The following is a 22,100-nucleotide window of genomic DNA, read 5'->3' on the forward strand; positions in this document are numbered from 1 at the left end:
TCAAGGCCTCAGTTGTTTTATCTGGCCCACGGGGGTGACTAGGAGGACCGCGGCAGCGCTGGTGGGCGGGCGCCGGCTGGAAGTCGGCGCGGCGGACTCCGCCCCGCGGCGCTCCGCTGGCTCCATGCGGCGCAGGCGTGGATATCTGGTAAGTGAGCCGGCGGCGCCATCCACCCAGGTGGCCGGTTAGCTCAGTTGGTTAGAGCGTGGTGCTAATAACGCCAAGGTCGCGGGTTCGATCCCCGTACGGGCCACAAAGTGGACTTTTTTTTTTTCCCAGCTTATGAATTTGTTTCACAACTCTCTTGAAAAATAGGCTTCTTGAGTGCCGTGGGCCGCGTGCAAACAGAAGGAGTCGCGGAGTCACTCTGGACTTGGGTCGGAAGTCGGGGCGGGGTGCGGAGGGAGGGGAGGGTACCCCAGCTGGGGGCATGCTGCTCGATTCGGGCATATTTTAGGATACTCTCCGATGTCACTGCGGGTTTCTCCCCAATGCAGAGCTTCTGAGAGCCCTCAGGGGGACCTCAGTTTTCAGTTTTCTGGAGTTTCTTAGGGTTGAAAATCCAGCCTTGGAATTCATTCATTACACACGTTTTTGTTTTTTTTTAATTGTTGTTGTTGCGGTTCTTTTTTTTTTTTTTTTTTTTTTTTATGGAAGGCTTCACGAATTTGCGTGTCGTCTTTGCTCAGGGGCCCTATCTCTGTATCCTTCAGATTTTAGTGCATGTGCTGCCGGAGCGAAGGCCATTCCCCACGTGTTTATGGAGAGCCTACTGCACGCATCCTAGTCCAGCTGGGGAACCCGGAAACAGACATGCATCCCGGCAGGCGGCAGGCGTGGAGACAAGAACCGGCCAGATGAGCCCAGTCTGTAGTGAGGAGTTAGGGTTAGAAAGCAAATAGGGTAGCAGGCCGGGGAGAAAGAGAACCAGGCATAGATTTCAGGACATGAGAAAAGCCCTTTCAGACCTAGCTAATTCGTGTTCTAAGCCTGGCCATCATACTTGTCCTTGAACAGGTCTCAGTAATAATGAGACTTGTTTAGTTTAAATGCATGTTAGTTTTAGACATTAAAGATGCTTGCTCCTTGGAAGAAAAGCTATGACAAACCCAGACAGCATATTAAAAAGCAGAGACATCACTTTGCCGACAAAGGCCTGTCTAGTCAAGTCTATGGTTTATCCAGTAATCATACAGGGATGTGTGAGTTGGACCTTTATAGAAGGCTGAGCACCAAAGAATCAATGCTTTTGAATTGTGGTGCTAGAGAAGACTCTTGAGATTCCCTTGGACAGCAAGGAGATCAAACCAGTAAATCCTAAAAGAAATCAACCCTGAATATTCACTGGAAGGACTGATGCTGAAGCTGAAGCTCTAATACTTTGGCCTCCGGATACAAAGAGCTGACTCACTGGAAAAGACCCTGATGCTGGAAAGACTGAGGGCAAGAGGAGAAGGGACAACAGAAGATGAAATGGTTGGATGGCATCAATGGATGTGAGCTTGAGCAAACTCTGGAAGACGGTGAAGGACAGGAAACTCTGCCATGCTGCAGTTCACGGGGTCACAAAGAGCTGGACATGACTTAGCGACTGAACAACAACAATTTTTAGACAGCCTATATGACATGTGTTTTTTCCCCTGAAAAATCATACCTCCACTCCACAGGGAAGGAAGGAGAGGGTAGCGCTGAAACAGATGTATTATCATATGTAAAACAGAGAGCCAGTGGGAATATGCCGAGGGAGGGAGGGAGCTGAACCCAGTGCTCTGTGACAGCCTAGAGGAGTAGGATTGGGTGGGAGACGGGAGGGAGGTTCAAGAGGGAGGGGACATATGTATCCCTGTGACTGATTCATGTTGATGTACGACAGAAACCAACACAACACTGCAAAGCCGTTTTCCTCCAATAAGAAATTAATAAAAATTATAAAAAAAAAAACAAAAACAACACAGCAACAACTCTGAGCCACCAGGGAAGCTCTAAATCAATGAGAAAATAAATGAAAAGCTCAGGATGACATCAGTCCCAGTGATCTAAGTCCTGGTGTTGTGTGGATGAAAAGCAGCAGGCAGCCAGTTGTGAGGATAGTTGTTTCAAACTCACAGCCAAGTGTGTTCACATTTTTCCATTTCTAAGCCATCCTTAAAGAAAAATCATGTATGGGGTCACACCGTCCTCACAGTAGTCCAGCAGAGCAACCATGCCATCTGAATCCATGTGTACACTAATAAAGAACCAGTCGTTTTTGAAACTAGTAAGGATGTGCTTGGTTTGTTCCGCAGCCCCTGTCGTAAAAGGTTTTAGTTTTTCTGGTCTCCTCTTCAAGTTTCCCTTTGATTGACCTCATGTAATCTTTCACGTATTTATTGTAAAACTGTTCAACCCACACTGGGACTTGAGCTCATGGTCTTTTAACTGAGATCACACACCTGGTCTCAGGACTTAATGAAGCTCAGGTTCTTGATGTCTCATCGCAGAAAGAATTCTGTGAGAGACAAAGTGATAGGTGAGAAGTGGATTTATTTAGAGAGAAACACTCCACAGGCAGAGCGTGGGCCATCTCGGAAGGCAAGAGCAGCTCCAGGGTACGGGTTGCCACTTTTTACTGGGGTGGGTAATTTCATATGCTAATGAGCGCCTGTGAGTGTGTCAGTTAGCTTGCTGACACGTTACAGTGAGCATACACTGAGGCTCAAAGTCTAGTGGAAGTCTTGTCACCATCTTGGACCCCGTTGGCTCTAGCCATTTATGTTGTGTCCTAGGGCTATGCCATCCTTTTCAAGGTTGTGCCCCACCCCCTTTCTCTCCCGTTTCACTTGTAGGCTTCTTTTGTGAAGCGGATTTCCTGCAAGTGATGGTTCATGACAATATCAATGTCAGCGATTGCTGTGCTTTCAGTTCCTTCATCCTTGGGGGTCTTCAGCAGAGAAATTTCCGCCAACGAGCGAGTCATCAGTGTTGCCCTCTGTCCTACTGGCCATATTCCCTTCCACCTCCAGACACGATCTGTCCACGACAGCGGGTCTGCAACCTCCAGGATGTGGCAGATGGCAGAGAACATCTCATCATGGCTGATGAGGTCCTCGCAGATGATTATGATGGTGCCTGGAGGGAGACCGCAGCAGCGCTAGCTTAGTAGGAAGCTGGAGCTCAGAGCAAACCCAGTGCAGCCGAACGTGGGGGTGAGCAGGCGGAAAAGCTCAGTGGTAACAACCTGAAGGGCACAGAGAACAAACTGTTATGTGGCAAGAGAAGTGACAGTACCAAAGATAATAAATCCGTTGTAAAGACTCCCAGTTCTGTTTCAAAGGTAAAGATTAGCCTGAAGCACTTTCTTGAGCTGTTTTGCAGAATTTAAACTCCCTCTGCCAGATCTACTGGAACCTAAAGGTTCGTGATGTTGACGTTTTCTGACTCTCCTGATTTCAATGAGCATCTTTGCCCCACTGCTGTGCTGAATTCTCCTCTGCTCAATCCCCTTCATGAATATGTATATACCACCCAAGCCCCTTCCCCAGTTTTGCTGTTTGAATTGACACCACTTTAGGAAAGATCCCTGGTGGTCTCCTTACTTCCTGCAAGGAATGCGCCCTTCCTTCAGATTTTGACTTGGCTGTCTTTTGGGTCCACACTCACCTAGAGGCGAATCCCACTTTTGGGTAGCAGAAGCATCTGGAAATCTTTTGCTACATTTTGTGTTTTGTTTTTCAGGGAGATCTTAGGCTTCGCATTTTTTGTTAACTTTTTATTTTGTATTGGGACATGGCCAATTAACAATGTTGTGATAGCTTCAGGTGAACAAGGAAGCGACTCAGCCTTTCATATGTGTACATCCATTCTCGCCCAAACTCCCCTCCCATCCAGGCTGCCGCATAATACTGACTAGCGTTCCGCGTGCTATGCAATAGGTGCTTGTTGGTTATCCATTTTAAACAGAGCAGTGTGTACATGTCCAAACTCCCTAACTAGGCTTTCCTCAGCAACAAATTCTTGTTCTAAGTCTGTGAGTCTCTTCCTATTTTGAGTTCATTTGTATCATTTCTTTATAAACTGCCCGTATAAGAGATGCCATAGGCTCTTTCTCCTTCTCTGTCTGACTTCACGCAGCATGACACTCTAGGTCCGTCCATGTTGCTGCAAAGGGCATTATTTCATTCTTTTTAAGGGCTGAGTAATATCCCATTGTGTATATGTACCGCACTTTATGCATTCCTCTGTTGATGGACATCTAGGCCGCTTCCATGTCTTAGCTGTTGTAAAAAGTGCTGCAGTGATCTCTGGGGTGCATGTATCTTTCCAGACCATGGTTTTTCTACATATATGCCCAGGAGTGGGACTGAAGGGTCATATGATACCTCTGGGCTTCCCGGGTGGCTCAGTGGGTAAAAAAACCTGACTATGATGCAGGACCTGCTGGAGATATGGGTTCCATCCCTGGGTCGGGAAGATCCCCTGGAGGAGGGCATGGCACCCCACTCCAGTATCCTTGCCTGGAGAATCCCATGGACAGAATCCCATGGACTGGCGGGCCACAGTCCAAAGGTTGCCAAGGGTCGGACACAACTGAGCACAGCACATGGTAGATCTATTTTTAGGGTTTGTTTTTTTTTTCCAGTTTACCATCTGGTGGCTCAGTGGTAAAAGGGACACCCTGTCAATGCAGGCAACCCACTCCAGTATTCCATGGAAATTCCATGGACAGGGAAGCCTGGCAGGCTAGAGTCCATGAGGTCGCAAAAGAGACACGGCGTATCGACTAAAAGACAATACTGTTCTCCATAGTGGCTGTCCCAATTTATATGCCTCCCCACAGTGTGGGAGAATCCCCTTCTCTCCATACCCTCTCCAGCATTTATTGTTTGTGGATTTTTTGACGACCATTCTGGCTGGTTAGACTTCACATTTCTTCCTCTCAGCTCTGCAGTATGTAGCGAGAGGGCAGCTGGATGAATTTCTCGCTCATAGTCCAAGTCAGGCATTTTTAGATCTTTAAAAAATGTTTATTATTTATTTGCCTGCCCTGGGCCTCAGTTGCGGCACCAGAATCTTCCATCTCTGTCGCAGGGTCTTTAGTTGTGGCATGTGAATGCAGCACGTGGGATCTAATTCCCCAGCAGGGATTGAACTGGGGCCCGCTGCCTTAGGAGCGTGGAGTCTTAGCCACTGGACTGCCAGGGAAGTTCCCAGGAGTTTTTCGTTTAGCAAAGGCTTTTAAGGGTGGATGCCACCTTACGTCAAGGTCCAATCATGTTTGAAAAAGTCTCAAGTGAGAACATCTGCTGGACCATTCATTCATTCTTTTCTCAAATGTGCCTTCAGCTCTGACTGAAATGAGTAACAGCTCAAGTCCACAGACTACAGGCTTAACGCCTTTGGCAAGTGCTCCGTGTGTACTAACAGTGTGATGGAGGGCTTTCTTGGGGCTCAGTGGTAAAGTATCCGCCTGCCAATGCAGACGCATGGATTCAATTTCTGATCCGGGAAGATTCCACATGCCATTGGGCAACTAAGCCCGTGCGCCACAGCTGCTGGGCCCGTGCTCTAGAGCCTGGGAACCGAAGCTGCTGCGGCCCTTGGGCAACAAGAGGAGCCATCGCAATGAGAAGCGTGTGCACTGTGACCAAAGAGTAGCCCGCGCCCCGCTCTCTGCAGCCAGAGAAACCTGCGTACAGCGATGCAGACGCAGCGCAGCCAGAAATAAAATAAATAGATAGATACAGTGTGCGATGGGACCATTATTATTATGAACAGTTAGTTAGAAGGAGAACCTGGGGCTCCTGACCGCTAGAATAGGCACCTGTACTCAGATTACTCACACTGAAATCAAGCAGGACCCTGTGGGCTCCTAGGCATGGAAGCCTTTATTATTTTATTCCATTTATTCATTTATTTTATTTTTGGCTGCGCTGGGTCTGCACTGATGCACAGGCGTTTCTCTGGTCGGGAAGGGTGGAGGCTACTCTGTGGGTGCGGGCCTCCCTCCGTGGTGGCGTCTCTCGGTGCGGAGCTCAGGCTCCAGGGCACTCGGGCTTCGGTAGTCGTGGCTCCCGGGCTCTGGAGCACAGGCTCAGGGGTTGCCTGGGCTTAGCTGCTCCGCAGCATGTGGATCTTCCTGCGTCGGTGACCGAACCCATGTCTCCTGCATTGCCTGGTGATTCTTTACCTCTGAGCCACCAGGGAAGAACCCGGAAGCCTTTCTGTCCCCCATTTCTTGTTTGTAGGGGAGACTCCAGCCTCCACGACCTTCCCTGAGTCCCAAGCGCAGATTCCAACAGTTGCTAATCAAGGGAGGAACAGCTAAGAAAGAGCCTGAGGCAAGACTGAAGGCCCCAGAGAAGCTCGCTGTGATTAGGAGGCTGAGCACTTGAGAGTCCTGGAGTGTGGGCCCTGTGCATGCTCTAGCCTCGTCAGCAACCCCACCCTGGGGCTGCAGCTATAAAGCTCCTCAGCAAGTCCTCCCAGGGGAGGACACACTATATTGAGAGATACAAGGCCGCTGTGCCCCCTTTGCCTGGCAAAGCGACACAGCTATTCATTTCTATTTCACCCAAAACTCAGTCTCCGAGATGTAGTTCAGCACCAGTGTAGAGAGGCTGAGCTTTCGGCATCAACACCTGGGGTGTGTATGACAGGCACCTTGTTAGATGCAGAGGCCTTGCAGGGGAGGAGCCAGCCTAAGTTGCTGCCCTCTGAGCCCATAACTTGCCCTAAACAAGGACTTGAAAGGGTCCAGAATTCACCTCTAACAAGGACTTGAAAGGGTCCAGAATTCACCTCTATGGCATAAAAATTATTTTGAACAGAAGCCGTTTTAGCTCCTGAAAAGTCTTTCCTGCCTAAAGTAGAGCCTTCCAAAAGAATTCGGTTGTCTTAAATCCTCTTTCCGGGGAACAACCAGGCAAGGCTGACTTTCACCACTGGACAGGGAAAGCTGCCATCACCCTTGAGCAGGCATTGTCAGGAGCCTATCCCATCTCCCATCTACCCTAGGTTAGCGCCTGTTTATCTTGCCTAAGTTGTTTGTTTTCCCATAAGTGCCCTCTCCCTCCATCCCTTCCCCTGTTAAGATAATGTATAAGCCCCACATTCTAACTGCCACATTTTTCTGTGAATTCCATTGGTACATTAATAAAAATACATTACATTAAAATTTGCCTGTTCTTTTTTTGTGTGTTTATGTGTGTATTTTGGCCGTGTAGCATGGTTTGCTGATTAGAGATTGAATCCAGAGCTCCACAGTGAAAACATCAGATCCTAGCCACTAGGCCACCAGGGAACTCCCTAATATTTGTCTTTTCTCTTGTTAATCTGTCTTTTGTCAGCTTAATTCACAAGCCCTCAGAGACAGAACATAGGCGGATAGGGGAAAAGTTTTTCCTCCCTGACAGGCTCAAAAAAAGATAAATGGGATACTGTGTTCTAGATGAGGGGACAGTTCTTTCTTAGATGTCAGAGAGGACCTGTCTGACGTTTGAGGATGAAAGGATGAGAAAGTCTTTCATTTGAAAGTTTTTTTTTTTTTTTTAATGAAAGAAGAAAAGGATTAAGAAATTGGAGCAAATCCCACGAATCTGATCTCTCTTTTGGCCAATCCTTAGTGAGGCTACTAATGAATTAAGTTAGACACTGCAGGGAATAATGAATGCAAGATTATTGACTCTGATGATGAAATGATGGTGATGATGATGGGGGATGACGATCATGGTGGTCCAGTGGAGAGAAAAATTATCCGAAAGATTACTGGAAACTTCTCTGGTATGAATAAGCCTGGCCCCCAGCTTCCCCAACCATGAGCATCATGGATTCACCACATCATGCTGCAAATGCTAGGCTCCTCCCCTCCAGCCTAGACTATACGTAGAGGGCAGGGATGATGACTCACCCGACAAGCGCTTAGTTAGTGCTTGTTGACTGATGGCCCTACGGCAGCCTTAGTGCTTGTGGCTATAAGACACTGGGAACCAGGAGAGGCGGGGAGGGCAGATTGGGAAAGGAAGAAGAGGGGTGGCAGAGCTGCGACTGAAGTGTGAAGGGGGGGGGGAGGTTCCTCTGCTCATTCATTCATTCATATTCATGCATCTATCATTCACTCCCTGAGCGTGAACCAACGGGCACTGATGAGTGAGTGCCTTTGGGTGAGCGGGCAGGAGGAGTGGGCCGACAGGGAAACAATTTCAGGGTTGGGGACCACGCTTGATCAAAATGCACACTGTGAACTCCCTCTCAGTTCAGTTCAGTCACTCAGTCGTGTCCAGCTCTTTTCAACTCCATGGACTGCAGCACACCAGGCTTCCCTTCCATCACCAACTCCCAGAGCTTGTGCAAACTCATCCATTGAGTCGGTGACACCATCCAACCATTTCATCCTCTGTCATCCCTTTCTCCTCCTGCCTTCAATCTTTCCCAGCATCAGGGTCTTTTCCAGTGAGTCAGTTCTTCGCATTGGGTGGCCAAAGTATTGGAGTTTCAGCTTCAGCAGCAGTCCTTCCGATGAATATTCTGGACTGGTTTTCTTTAGGATGGATTGGTTGGGTCTTTCTCCTTGCAGTCCAAGGGACTCTCAAGAGTCTTCTCCAACACCACAGTTCAAGAGCATCAATTCTTCAGCACTCAGCTTTCTTTACAGTCCAACTCTCACATCCATACATGACTACTGGAAAAACCATAGCTTTGACTAGATGGACCTTCGTTGGCAAAATAACATCTCTGCTTTTTAATATGCTGTCTGGGTTGGTCATAGCTTTTCTTCCAAGGAGCAAGCGTCTTTTACTTTCATGGCTGCAGTCTGCCATAAGGGTGGTGTCATCTGTGTATCTGAGGTTATTGGTATCTTGATTCCAGCTTGTGCTTAATCCAGCCCAGCATTTCACATGATGTACTCTGCATATAAGTTAAATAAACAGGGTGAAAATACACAGCCTTGAGGTGCTCCTTTCCCGATTTGGAACCAGTCTGATGTTTCATGTCCGGTTCTAACTGTTGCTTCTTGACCTGCATACAGATTTCTCAGGAGGCAGGTAAGGTGGTCTGGTATGCCCATCTCTTGAACAAATTTTTCAGTTTATTGTGATCCACACAGTCAAAGGCTTTGGTATAGTCTACAAAACAGAAATAGATGTTTTTCTGGAACTCTCTTGCTTTTTCGACGATCCAGTGGATGTTGGCAATTTGATCTCTGGTTCCTCTGCCTTTTGTAAATCGTTTGAACATCTGGAAGTTCATGGCTCATGTACTGTTGAAACCTGGCTTGTAGAATTTTGAGCATTATTTTACTAGCGTGTGAGATGAATGCAATTGTGCAGTAGTTTGAGCATTCTTTGGCATTGTCTTTCTTTGGGATTGTAATGAAAACACACCTTTTCTAGTCCTGTGGCCACTGCTGAGTTTTCCAAATTTGCTAGCATATTGAGTGTAGCACTTTCACAGCATCATCGTTTAGGATTTGAAATAGCTCAGCTGGAGTTCCATCGCTTCCATTAGCTTTGCTTGTAGGGATGCTTCCTAAGGCCCACTTGATGTCACATTCCAGGATGTCTGGTTCTAGGTGAGTGATCACACCATTGTGGTTATCTGGGTCATGAAGATCTTTTTTGTATAGTTCTTCTGTGTATTCTTGCCACCTCTTTTTAATATCTTCTGCTTCTGTTAGGTCCACACCCTTTCTGTCCTTTATTGTGCCTATCTTTGCATGAAATGTTCCCTTGATATCTCTAATTTTCTTGAAGAGATCTCTAGTCTTTCTCATTCTATCGTTTTCCTCTATTTCTTTGCCTTGATCACTGAGGAAGACTTGCTCATCTCTCTTTTCTATTCTTTGGAACTCTGCATTCACATTGGTATATCTTTCCTTTTCTCCTTTGCCTTTAACTTCTCTTCTTTTCTCAGCTATTTGTAAGGCCTCCTCAACCATTCTGCCTTTTTGCATTTCTTTTTCTCTGATTCCTAGAATGTCGATGTTCACTCTTGCCATCTCCTGTTTGACCACTTCCAATTTGCCTTGATTCATGGACCTAACATTCCAGGTTCCTATGCAATATTGTTTTAACAGCATCGGACTTTACTTCCATCACCAGTCATATCCACAACTGGGTGTTGTTTTTGCTTTGGCTCCGTCTCTTCATTCTTTCTGGAGTTATTTCTCCACTGCTCTTCAGTAGCATATTGGGCACCTACCGACCTGGGAGTTCATCTTTCAGTATCCTATCTTTTTGTTTTTTCATACTGTTCATGGAGTTCTCTAGGCAAGAGTACTGAAGTGGTTTGCCATTCCTTCTCCAGTGGACCACGTTTTGTCGAATTCTCCACCATGACCCCTCTGTCTTGGGTTGTCCTATAAGGCGTGGTTCATAGTTTCATTGAGTTAGACAAGGCTGTGGTCCATGTGACTGGTTTTGATTAGTTTCTGTGATTGCGGTTTTCATTCTCTCTGCCCTCTGAGGGATAAGGATAAGAGGCTTATAGAAGCTTCCTGATGGGAGAGACTGACTGTGGGGGAAACTGGGTCTTGTTCTGATTGGTGGGGCCATGCTCAGTAAATCTTCAATCCAATTTTCTGTTGATGGGCTGGGCTGTGTTCCCTCCCTGTTGTTTGACTGAGACCAAACTATGGCGGAGGTAATGAAGATAATGGTGGTGGTGGTGGTTTAGTTGCTAAGTCGCGTCCGACTCTTACAACCCCATGGACTGTAGCCACAAAGCTCCTCTGTCCACGGAATTCTCCAGGTAAGAATACTGGAGCGGGTTGCCATTTCCTTCTCCAGGGGATCTTCCAGAGCCAGGGACTGAACCTGGGTCTCCTGCATTGCAGGCAGATTCTTTACCCACTGAGCTACGAGGGAAGCCATGACGAAGATAATGGCAACCCCCTTCAAAAGGTCTCCTGCGCGCACAGCTGCACTCAGTGCCCTCGACCCTGCGCCTGCCTCTGCCCGATACTCATGGACACTCACAGGAAAGTCTGAGTCAGTCTCTGTGGGGTCACTGCTCCTTTCTCCTGGGTACTGGTGTGCAGAACATTTTGTTTGTGCCCTCCAAGAGTCTATTCCCCCAGTCCTATGTAAGTTCTGTAAGCAAATCCCACTGCCCTCCAAAGTCAAATTCCCCTGGGGGTTCTCAGTCCCACTGCCAGATCCCCAGGTTGGGCAATCTGTTGTAGGTCCTAGAACTTTCTTAACAGTGGGAGAATTTATTTGGTATAATTGTTCTGCAGTTTTGGGGTCGTCTGCTCTGCAACTCTATGGTGGGGTTAACGGCGATCTCCTCTAACAGGGTCTGCCACACCCAAGCCTGCTGCACCCGGAGCCCCTGCCCCTGCAGTGGGCCACTGCTGATCCATGCCTCCGCAGGTCCAGACAGGGTTTTCAGGTGACGCTGAGAGCGTTTGGACAATGTGATGTTAGGCCAGGAGCTCTGGAACCTCGAAGACTTTTTGCTGGACACCTCTTGCAGGAGGTGACAGGTGAAGGATGAATATGGCCTGACAATGAGGCAATGTGGCCGGGTAGCATTCTGGGCGGGAAGGGGCGGCAGGGCGGGGCCTGAACCGCCCACCGACCGGCGGTGTCAGTCTGGTGCGGTCGCCTTCCGAGATGTCTTGGCCTGCGGGGCACTCGTAGCTGCCTCCTTTCCCAGGTGACGCACATTTGAGCCGCCGGCGCTCGGCGACCCGGGTTCGGGTCTCCGCGTCGGCTGTCATGGCGGACGCGGAGCCGGAAGCTGAGGGTGGCGGTGAGGACGGCTGCAGCGGCGGCCGGGCTCCCTTTTCCCAGCGCGGGAGCGCGGCGCGCGTGGCCCCGCTGGGCCCCGAGCAGCTGCGGCGCGTCCTGGAGCAGGTGACGAAGGCGCAGCCGCCCGCGGAGCCGCCGCCGCCGCCCTGCGTGCTGGACGCGGCGCGGCGGCTGCGGGACGCGGCCCAGCAGGCCGCCCTCCAGCGGGGCCCCGGCGCCGAGCCCCCGCGCCCGCCGCGCCTGCTGCCGCCGCAGGTGAGGCGCCGGGCGGGGCCGTGGGGCAACTGAGGCCCGGGAGAGGCCTCGCGCGGGGAAGGAAGGCTTCTCCGCGTAGGCCTTGGAGCCGCCCTGCCCGAGAGAGCGGCCGTTACAGTTCAGGGCGTCCCCATACTCGGCTCCCTGGGGACGGCAGGCCGCCCGCCCCTGTCAGCGCCGGCACCGTCGGCTCCTCCACCCCGCCGGGCCCCTGCCCGCGGCTCCTCCGCGCTGCCTGGCTCCTCTCGCGGGCGTTTCGCCCCGTTTTCGTTGAGCGCTCACGGTGTCCAGGCGCTGCGGCAGGTGCAGCGTTTGACCCCAGTCCATGAAGAGCGGCCGGACCTGGGGGCTGCTCCCGAGTGAGGGGTCCCCAGGCCTGACACTGCAGCGGAGACCTGAGTGGATTAAAAGGAACCAACGTAGAGAGTCTTTCGGTGGAAGGGGCTGCAAAGGGGCCCGGCCGAGACTCGGGGGCCGAACGAAGTACATTCTAGTGACTTGATGCAGCACCTGCTCGCAGTGGCGGCGTCTGCGTTTGCAACCCCTGTTACAGACCCGGCAGGTGCCTGACATTGGCTTAATGAATGAAACCCGTGAAAGCACTCCGTGTGCTAGCCAGCGTCCTTTCTCAGTGGCCTGATTTCCAGGTCACACAGCTCTTGGCCGCTAAGGAAGCTGGAACTCGAACATGGGTCTTGACATCCCAGAGCGTCCAGAGTAGCATCCAAGCCTGAGGTCGTTCATGTCACCTGTAAAGTCACATTCCCTTTCAGCACTGGGCTTGTAAATGTCACCGTGCTTCTCACTCCAAAAGTGCCACAGAGATCCTGCCTCTAGAAGAAGTAGGTAGAGAGTAGAATCATCAGTCTTCACTAAGCTTATGTCTTTGTTTCTGAGGGATTTGGCCAGTTAAGATTGGTACCCAGTTGATCATCAAGACTGGAGAGTTGTCTCGCCCAAGTTTGGGGAGACAAGTATGACTGCCCAAACACCAAACTTCTTAGAAGTGTGACCTTGGGTAATTCAACCTCGTTGGACTTTGGCTTTCTTATTTGTAGGATGTTTGTCTCCTACTGTGCTGAGGACATAAACGCCTCCCACTGAAGTCCTGCACAGCAGGTCTGTGGAGTCCGAAGGGTTCTGGTGGCCGAGTCTGTCCATCTCCTCTCTCTATCCAGCACAGTGCTGGACTGCTTGGGTCTCAGCAACCACACAAAAGTGTTTTTATCAGCATTTTATAGATGAGGAAGGAGCTGAGAGAGGCTGAGTGCTTACCCTGAGCCTCCCCCAGGTGTGGCTGCACTCCAGGGCCTGTTGAATGTTGCTATAGCTTTTTGGGTTAGATAACTTAGGAAAGAGCCCCAAAATGATGTATTCCCCCAAATGAAAGCAAACTTAATTGGAGTTAGATAGCATGATCATGTTCTCTAGCTCTTCTCATTGGGGTGATATAAATACTTAATGCATTCATGATACTGTGGTTTTGCATTCAGTTCTGGTAATACTCTTTGCCCCCTGGCTGTGCCACCAAGGCCATAGAGACGCACAAGATGGAGGTTATGTGACCAAGGAGGTAACTCATCACTCAGATAACTTCTGGCCAAGGTCAGAAAGCTAGAGATTATAAATAAATAGGACAGAGAGCCAAATGCACGGAGAGAAAGGATGAGGTTGTTTCTGGCCAAGGGGGTGAGACGAGGTGGTCTGAGCTAGATCTGGGAGGGTGGGTCCGAGTTGAAAATGCGGAAGAGGAGAGATGGTGGGGGCGGGGACCCAGGTGTGATTGGAGAACCCAGGCAGGGGAGGGTCTCTGGGGGGTGGTGTGGATTGGAAGGTACAACCTGAACGCACTCCCTCAGGTCAGCTCCTACCCCTCCCAGCCTTGTTCCTGCCCCACAGAGAGATTTTCAGTTTCCTCCACACACAGTACTCCTTGTCATGCATCCGTCCATTCACACATGTTTGTCCTTACACCTAGAATGTCTGTTCCAAAATTCTACTCATCCTTCAAGGACCCCTGCGGAGGTCACCTCTTCCAGGAAGCCTGCCAGCCTTGAGCTGCCCCTGCTTCTCTTACTGCACCTGTTGCGCTGTGCTGGTGGTGTTTTCCTATCAGCATTCCGCGATTAACCCAGTCTGCCTTCAGATGCAACAGTGGAGCTTTTGAAAGTACAGACATTGAGGCAAAGTGCAGACCTGAGTCAGCGGGCCTGCAGGTGGCCCCACGGGTGAGGCTGGGACCTGACTTGTTTATGAATTGGCCCCCAGCGATACTTAGGAAAAGTTTGTTGAATGAAATAGACATATAACAGGTATCAGGTAGAATACCCACTTGGTAAACTAGTCTGCAGAGCAGATTGAAAAATCAGACCAGCTTTGCCCCTGTGGTAATTCAGAAACAATAGGATTTGCTCTGTGTTTATGTGTGTGTGTGTGTCTCTCTCTTTAATGGCATTATCTGATAATACCTCAAGAGCTTAGAGAAACATTCTAAGTGATTGGTAGTAAAAGGAAACAAATGTGATTCTTAAAACTAGCAAAGTAGAGCTAGTTGTCATTTGATTCATATTGGCTCAGGGCCAGCTCTGCACACCTCAAAAACCAATATATTGAATTGTCTGCTGTTTGTAGTAAGTATATAATGTGCAGACAGATATACTCCAACCTCCAGCTTGATTTCAGGTTTTCATTCTGTCCTGTTATATTTTTATTGATCCTTTCCTTGGTAGAGGGTTGAGTCCAAAGAGGAGGGCCTGTTAGTGACCCCAAATTGGTGGTTCTCAATGGGGGCAGTTTTGCCCCACAGAGGGCACTTGGCAACGTCTGGTGATATTTTGGTTTTGGTTTTAATCTGTTTGGCTGCACTGGGACTTAGTTGGGGCACGCGGGGTCTTCATTGTGGAGCATAGGCTCTGGAGTGTGGGGCACCGGCTTAGTTGCCCAGACACACGTGGGATGTTAGTTCCCCAGCCAGGGGTGGAGCCCACATCCCCTGCACTGGAAGGCAGATTCTTAACCACTGGACCCCCAGGGAAGTCACTGGAAAAGGTTTTGATTGTGACGGCTTGGGGAGTGCTGCTGGCGTCTGCTGGGTAGATGTGGGGCTGTGCTCAACACTGCCCAGCTCAGCTGGCATGACAGACTGGTCCAAGATGTCAGCTGTGGCGAGTTGAAAAAGTCGGCTCTGGGTGATGAGGTTTATCTGTCTTTTCTCTCTTTGTTTCTGCTCAGTGGGGGCAGGAACCTAGTTTTGCTGCCCCGCCCACCCCCCTGAGACCATGACTGCTGTCTCCTGAACACCTACACCATTGTATCAGGCACAAGGTCACTGCTCAGTAACTTGGTGCAGACTTCCCTGGTAGTCTGGTGGCTAAGACTCCACACTCCCAATACAGGGGGCCCAGTTCGATCCCTGGTCAGGGGACTAGATCTTGCATGTCACAACTAAGAGTTTGCACGCTACACTAAAGATCCCCCGTGCCAGAGTGAAGATCGAAAATACTGAGTGTCGAAACTAAAACCTAGCATGGCCAAATAAATTAATATTCTTTTTCTAAAAAGTACTTGTGGAACCTAGTCGCCAGCAGCCCTCGCCTTTGGCGGGTGTTTTCTGTTATGGCACTGCCTTCAGCCTCCTAGACATACCTCCTTGCGACAGTGCCAGTGTTTCTTCTGGGATCCAAGAAGCAAGATTGCTGGGTCAAAAAGCCCATGCGTTTAAAATATTTTTAGGGACTTCCCTGGCCATCCAGTGGTTAGTACTCTGCTCTTTCACTGCCAAGGGCTCAGATTCTATCCTTGGTTGGGGAACTAAGATCCCACAAGCCATGGGGCCAAAAGGATAAAATTTTGTTAGATGTTAAAAAAAAAAAAGCTGATGAAATACAGCCCAACTCCTAGGTGTGTGCCCTGGAGAAATTTACACGTGTGTACACACACATCTGCGGTCTGTGACTGCGCAGAGCAGACCAGAGACCACAGGGCGGGAGGCCACCTGTTGCCTCGTTCTACAGAGCAGTGAGCGCCCGCGGGCTGCAGAGGGCGCTACAGAGCAGTGAGCGCCCGAGGCCTGTAGAGGGCGCTACAGAGCAGTGAGCGCCCGCGGGCTGCAGAGGGCGCTACAGAGCAATGAGTGCCCGAGGGCTATGCACCTCCCCTTGGATGAATTTCACAAGCAAGATAGGAAAAAACCCCACCAGGATACAAGAGATGATATTCACTTATATAACGTTTGAAAACACATCAAAACAGAACTACTTATTTTTAGGGATACCTACAAGTGTAATACGGGCTTCCCTGGTAGCTCAGCTGGTAAAGAATCCATCTGTAATGCAGGAGACCTGGGTTCGATCCCTGGGTTGGAAAGATCCCCTGGAGGAGGGCATGGCGACCCACTCCAGTATTTTTGCCAGGAGAATCCCCATGGTCAGAGGAGCCTGGTGGGCTGTAGTCCATGGGGTCACAGAGTTGGACATGAATGAGCGATTAAGCACAAGTGTGATGTAAAGAATGCGCGCAAACGACAAACAGCACATTCGGGGTAGGGAGAAAAACAGGGCGAGCAGACGTGGGGCAAGAAGACGTCCCAGTGTAGTAACGTCGCGCGTCGTAATGCAGGTGCCAGGACCCGAGGTGCGTAGTTCTTGATGGCTTTTTTGGTTTCCAGAATTTCACTGAAAACTTTAAAAAATAAGGCCACGTATTGAACTGAGTCCAATTTAGAGTACTAAGAACTCTAAGTGTGGTAAAACTATAAAGAAGGATATTTTTTAATGGTTCATGAGATCAACTGAGTGGATTTTTTTAAACAATGATAGAGTAGATACTGGGCTAGCTAAAAAGTTGATTCAGTTTTTTCTGTTAAGATTGTACAGAAAAACCTGAACAAACTTTTTGGCCAACCCAGTGCTATCAGAAGGCATTTATGTAGGAATGGTGAGTAGTTACATGAACTTTTTATTTTGTGTATATAAGCAAATGCTTCTTATGTATGCAAGTACAAGAAATGTGACGTAAAATAGATGACTATGGACTGGGCAGAAATGTTGATAAACGTCAGTATAAACAGAATAGATAGAGTTTTTTTTATATGTAAGATGTGTAAGTTAGAAAAAAATTTCAGCAGTGGGTTTAAGATGGGAACAAAATTGTGGAAATGTTGATAAGCACAGTGCTTCTTTTCTTTTTCTGTGTTTAAGCAATTGGAAGCCATTTGTGTCAAAGTAAGATCTGGAGAGACAAAAGGTCAGGAAAAGCCGATGCCTGCGCTGGCCGCCATCCAGCCCAAGCCGGCCAGGCCGGGCCCGCCGCCCAGCGGGCACTGCAGCGCGGTGGGGCTCAGCTCTCAGGTCCTGAGTCACCACCCCCAGCCTCCTGTTCGAGTGTTCATACAGAGGCCGCTGCCTGCCCTCCGGCCAGTCCCTGTGAAGACAGTCTTGGCTGCCGAGCCGCCGAGTGGCCGGAGCACTGCAGCAGTCCGTCTGTCAGCCTCTGGCCTGCCAGCAGTCACATCTGTTTCATCCAGTTCAGCACGTTTATTTATTTCCAGCTCGCAAACAAAACACGCTGAGAAACTAAAGAAGTCTTTAAAAGTGAAAACACGTTCGGGACGGATATCTCGACCACCCAAGTATAAAGCTAAAGATTATAAATTCATCAAGACAGAGGATTTGGCCGATGGTCACCCATCTGACTCCGACGACTACACCGAACTGAGTGTGGAAGAAGATGAAGATCAGAGAGGGAGGCAGGCGCTCTTTGACTTGGCAAGCTGCTCCCTGAGGCCCAAAACTTTCAAGTGTCAGACATGTGAAAAGTCATACATAGGAAAGGGGGGGCTGGCCCGGCACTTTAAACTTAACCCAGGCCACGGCCACCTGGAGCCTGAGATGTCACCGTCTGAGAAAGCCAATGGGAGCGTGATCGCGGGCCCCGCAGAGGGCAACACCCGCAGCCTGGCGCCGCGGGGGCCGCCCACGCCCGCTCCGCCAGTTGAGGAAGGGGCTGCGTCAGCGTGGCGGGGCCTGCAGGTAACCTTGCTGTTGGTGGTTGTGTCCTCGTCCCTGCACGTTGTCCTTGAGTTGACGATATGTGCGCCTGGCTGGCACAGAGCAGCGTGTCTCCTGTCTTGGCAGCATGGCTCACTGCGTGCCGTGGAATGCAGGCGCAGGTCCTTCAGGGCTGGTCAGGGAAACGAATCGCAGCGCTCTTGCTGACATTGACATGACGGTGGCCTTGGGAAAGGTTTGCGTGGGGGCGCTGGTCCACAAGTCTGCTTCCTGGACCGTCTGCAGTAACGCGGCCTACCGGCTTCTCTCCCCGCTTTTCCCCTTTGGAAACTCACAGACAAAGCAGACCCAGTCACCATGGATTTGCATGACTATGTCAGCATTTATTCACTGAAACCCAGTGCGTCTGGGGTGAGCGTTTGTGTGCCATGTGCACTGGTCCATTATTTAAAAAACAGTGTTGAGGTGTTTCTCTGGCAGTCCAGTGGTTAGGACCCTGAGCTTACACAGCCTGGTTAATTTTCTTTTTTTTTTTTTTCCTGGTTAATTTTCTAAAGTCCCCCTCTCTGTATATTTCCAAAGGATGACTTTTATGGTATTTGAAGTGTATCCAGTAAAAAAAGTTTACAAGTTGTGGGTGAATTATGAATTAACAAAGCTCAGGTCAATTTTTAATATCCAGTGACCTCAGAAGAGTGTTTCGTTTCATTTTGGGCACCACTCCATGATCATGGTTTGTCAGCCCAGATTTGCGGGCTGGTGTTCATCTGGTATCTTTAAGGGAACCTTTGTTTAAGATGCATTGATTATCATTAATGTGTCTTGATTATGCCAAGAAGAATAATTTACAAGTTCCTTGCTTTGATGATATTTTTTCTGCTCTAAGGTTTTCATTACAGTGTATAAAGGATGATTATTTTATTTTGGTTTGGGTGTGCACCCCAATCTAGAATGGTCAGTCTGTGGAAGTTGAAGAAGCGCTGGTGTCTGAAGCAAAAAATGGAAGTTTTTCAGCCCTTTTGGGATCAGAGAGACATCCCGGACCTAGAAGAAGAGGCTACTCCACAGAGCCCAGCACAGCCGTCCTGGAGCAGAGCGGCATGGCTCACCCGCCAGTGGGTGCTGGGGCCACGAGGAGCAGGGCCAGGCTCCAGGAGGTGCGTCACTCTTAGAGCTCCGTTCTTGAAACCCGTGTCTCTGGCATGGTATGTGGCAACTCACTCTAGGTTTCTGAATTTCAGAGTAAAATGCCCAGATCGACTCAAACAGTTCACCTGATGTGTAATGGGATGAACACTCTATTCAAAGATAACATTGCCCAAAATGATTCCTAGGTGTACCAGCTGCTTGCCTTGATAGCTTGTAGAATAATTATAACTTGGGCTTGCGTGGAAGCAGTTTAGAAAAGAACAGAAATGGTGTTTTTGTTTTGTAAAAAGTTTCAAGATATAAAAGCATGTTTTGGGTTTTAAACTCTAGAATCTCCATTCTAGCCCTTGAAAGTAGGTTTATTGAATTTAGTTGGGTTGGCTTAGAAGAGTGGGACCCCAAGCTTACGTTGTCTTTGGTGAGGATGTATTTATTTACCTGCATCTTAAAGAGAATAAGTAAAAAAAATAGCAAAGGGAAAGTACAGATAAGTACATGAGACAACCAGCCCCAGAGAGAGTGGCTTTCTGGGCCCTGGGCCTCCAAACTACACATGAGGGGAAAGTGGTTTTCAGAGAGGAAATGGCTTTCTAGAAAGCCTAGGAGGCTGCAGGGTCCAGCGGGAAATTTAAACCCGGGTGAATTAACTTTCCTCCCCATGGGCTTGTTACCAAGTCCTGGCTGAGTGAGTTTTAGGAGTAGGAGGTCAGGAGGCTTCTGATGTGATTTGCTCACTAACATTCGAAACGAGGGAATGGCTTCCATCCTGGGAGCACTTTCTGCTGGGTTCCAGCTGCGCTCAGTTCACTGCATGTCAGTAGCTCGGCTTAGATGAGGAACCGGAACCCCAGAGACGCTCCCTGCTGGGTCAGGTCAGTGAGGCCACTGGAGCGCATGGCCGGGACCAGCAGCACCATACTGTCCAAGCGCCGTACTGTCCTGCGGAGAATCAGGGACCCTCCGAGGAGCGCCTCTCTTGATCCCGCACAAGAGAAGCTCCCCAGAGATGGGCACTGGTTTACACACGACTAGGGGTGTCCAGAATCAGGCCCTGTCCCGGGTGTGGGGGGACACGGTGCCCACGACGCCTCTTTTCCCGTCACTCACTCCAGTCCCATCCGAGGACTGCGCCCTCCTGCGCCATCCACGCCCCCCAGCCCAGCCCCTCCCCAGGTCCTCGTCTCCTGCCTGTCCCTGTATCTTGGTGTGGTCTCCTGGTTGCGGGCTGCCTCGGGACTTGCTGTGTTTTTGGCTCGGGCACCAGTTAGTGAGCCCTGGGGAGCAGAAACCCGTTTCCCCACCGCGGCTGTGTCCTCATCCAGGGCCTGGTACCCACTGCTCGCTCGGTGCTCCCGTTGGGGGCAGACTCTGAATGCAGAGTTGATCACAGGACTGGTTATGCGTGAGCACGTGAGCTGTGTAACAGGCACAGCGCTCCCAGCTGAGAGCTGCTTAGTCACTGAGACGTTAGGGAACTTTCTGTCTCCTGTGGGTTTTGTTGCACCAACTTACTGGCTGCTGGAAAATTCTTTCAAAGATGTCAAACGCTTTCTTCCGGTAGCTTCTCCACCAGTGTGACCGGGACGATCTAGTGGGGTTGGCTCTGCCTCGGCTGGCTCAGGTCGTGACCGTGTATGAATTTCTTCTGATGAAGGTGGGTCTCCTTAGTGTTGCTAAGCGACTGAGGCGATGATCTGAAGTTATTTAGAAAGGCATCCTTTGTAATATTTTCTTAGATGGAGCCAGGCCTTGGGAATCATCTCCTTTCCCCAGAGAGGGCTGAAGTGAGCCGGCTGGTCCGGCCTGGGCGCCGGCACGTCCGGCCCGGGCGCCGGCACAGGCCGCCAGGCAGGCCCTCGTGGACTCGGTGTGCGTGGACTCCCCTCTCCTCTCGCACCCTGCCCTGCCCGCACCTCCATGGCAGCCCCGCCCCCGAGGAGCCAGCGCCGAGATGCGGCCTTGCTGCCTGCACCCGGACTTCAGGAGCGCCCCAGGAGTGGGGACCCGGCCCTCCCCCAGCTGCGGGCCCCAGAACCTGCCTGTGTGGCCCTCAGGGCCTGTCCGTGCCATTCCCCCAGCCACCGTTCTCCGGCGGCCCTCAGGGGCTGGTTTCCTGGGCCGCTTCTCCCGGCCATCTGCTGCCCCGAGCACAGTGCAGGGCACGCTGCGCTCTCGCTGGGGAGCGAAGGCCGAGTCTGCTGGCGGCTGGGGGCTTAGGAGTGTCCTTCCCGCCTTCGGAGTCCTCTCTGTATTTTCCACATCTTTGCCTTAGGTTGAAACATCTTTTTTTTTTCCCCCCCTTTGTCATCTTTATCTTCACTGAGGTTGAAAAAGGTCATCTAGCAAAACCTCTCTTCCCAGCTGTATACAAGGAGTTTGAAGAGCTGCATAAAATGGTTACGAAACTGTGTCAAGATTACCTCCGCAGTTCCGGGCCCTGTTCTCAGGCGCCTCTGGAAGTAAACAACAATAAGGTAACAAGCTCCCCTGGGGAGTCTGGCCCAGAGCCAAGGGAGGGCTGCCCAGTAAAGAAGGAGGATGTTTACCTCAGTCATGACGTCTTGACGTCTTCATAGTCAGCTTCTGTTTAGCTCTTTCTTCCAAAAGTGATACATGCTTTTTTCAGAAAACTCAGAAATGCAGATAAGCTAAAAAAAAAAAAGGAAACACCCACCATCCTCCCACTCACCGATGATCACAGTGAATAGGTGGTGTCTTTTCTTCATTATGTAGGTTTTTGCAAAGGGATGAATTACACAGGGGCCAGCAGTTATTGTTTGTGGCTGTGTTCACAGAGCTCCCATTTCAGTATCCTTGCCTTTAGCTATTTTGAGTCCTTGACAGAAATAGGCTGTGAACTGACGTGGTTTTACTTGTTTTGGATAAAACCTTCTGCCGGGCAGAAGTTCTGCGGGCGGGCAGGTCATCCAGGGGGACTCCCTGCGCCCAGCTCAGAGA

The 22,100-nt window shown here is 50.0% G+C and overlaps 1 protein-coding gene, 1 non-coding gene and 1 pseudogene across 3 annotated transcripts in view; 2 read left to right on the forward strand and 1 right to left on the reverse strand.

Moving 5' to 3' along the window:
• On the reverse strand, window positions 1-11,699 carry LOC106990319 (translationally-controlled tumor protein-like; annotated as a pseudogene).
• On the forward strand, window positions 181-254 carry TRNAI-AAU (transfer RNA isoleucine (anticodon AAU)). The gene has a single exon. It is a non-coding gene; the product is annotated as a tRNA-Ile (tRNA).
• The window catches only part of ZNF839 (zinc finger protein 839), a 17,079-nt gene continuing 6,656 nt past the window's right edge, over window positions 11,678-22,100 (forward strand). The window contains exons 1-5 of one of the 2 annotated variants that reach the window (XM_042235521.2): window positions 11,678-11,985; window positions 17,184-18,014; window positions 18,944-19,150; window positions 20,704-20,796; window positions 21,467-21,616. In XM_042235521.2, the coding sequence (XP_042091455.1) occupies window positions 11,698-11,985; window positions 17,184-18,014; window positions 18,944-19,150; window positions 20,704-20,796; window positions 21,467-21,616 (1,569 nt within the window). In that variant the 5' untranslated portion in view covers window positions 11,678-11,697. Of the gene's footprint in view, window positions 11,986-12,013; window positions 12,828-17,183; window positions 18,015-18,943; window positions 19,151-20,703; window positions 20,797-21,466; window positions 21,617-22,100 lie in introns of those variants that run through there. The other variant, XM_042235522.2, reaches the window with a different exon arrangement.

Source organism: Ovis aries, chromosome 18, assembly GCF_016772045.2.
Source record: "Ovis aries strain OAR_USU_Benz2616 breed Rambouillet chromosome 18, ARS-UI_Ramb_v3.0, whole genome shotgun sequence".
NCBI classification, from domain to species: Eukaryota; Metazoa; Chordata; class Mammalia; order Artiodactyla; family Bovidae; genus Ovis; species Ovis aries.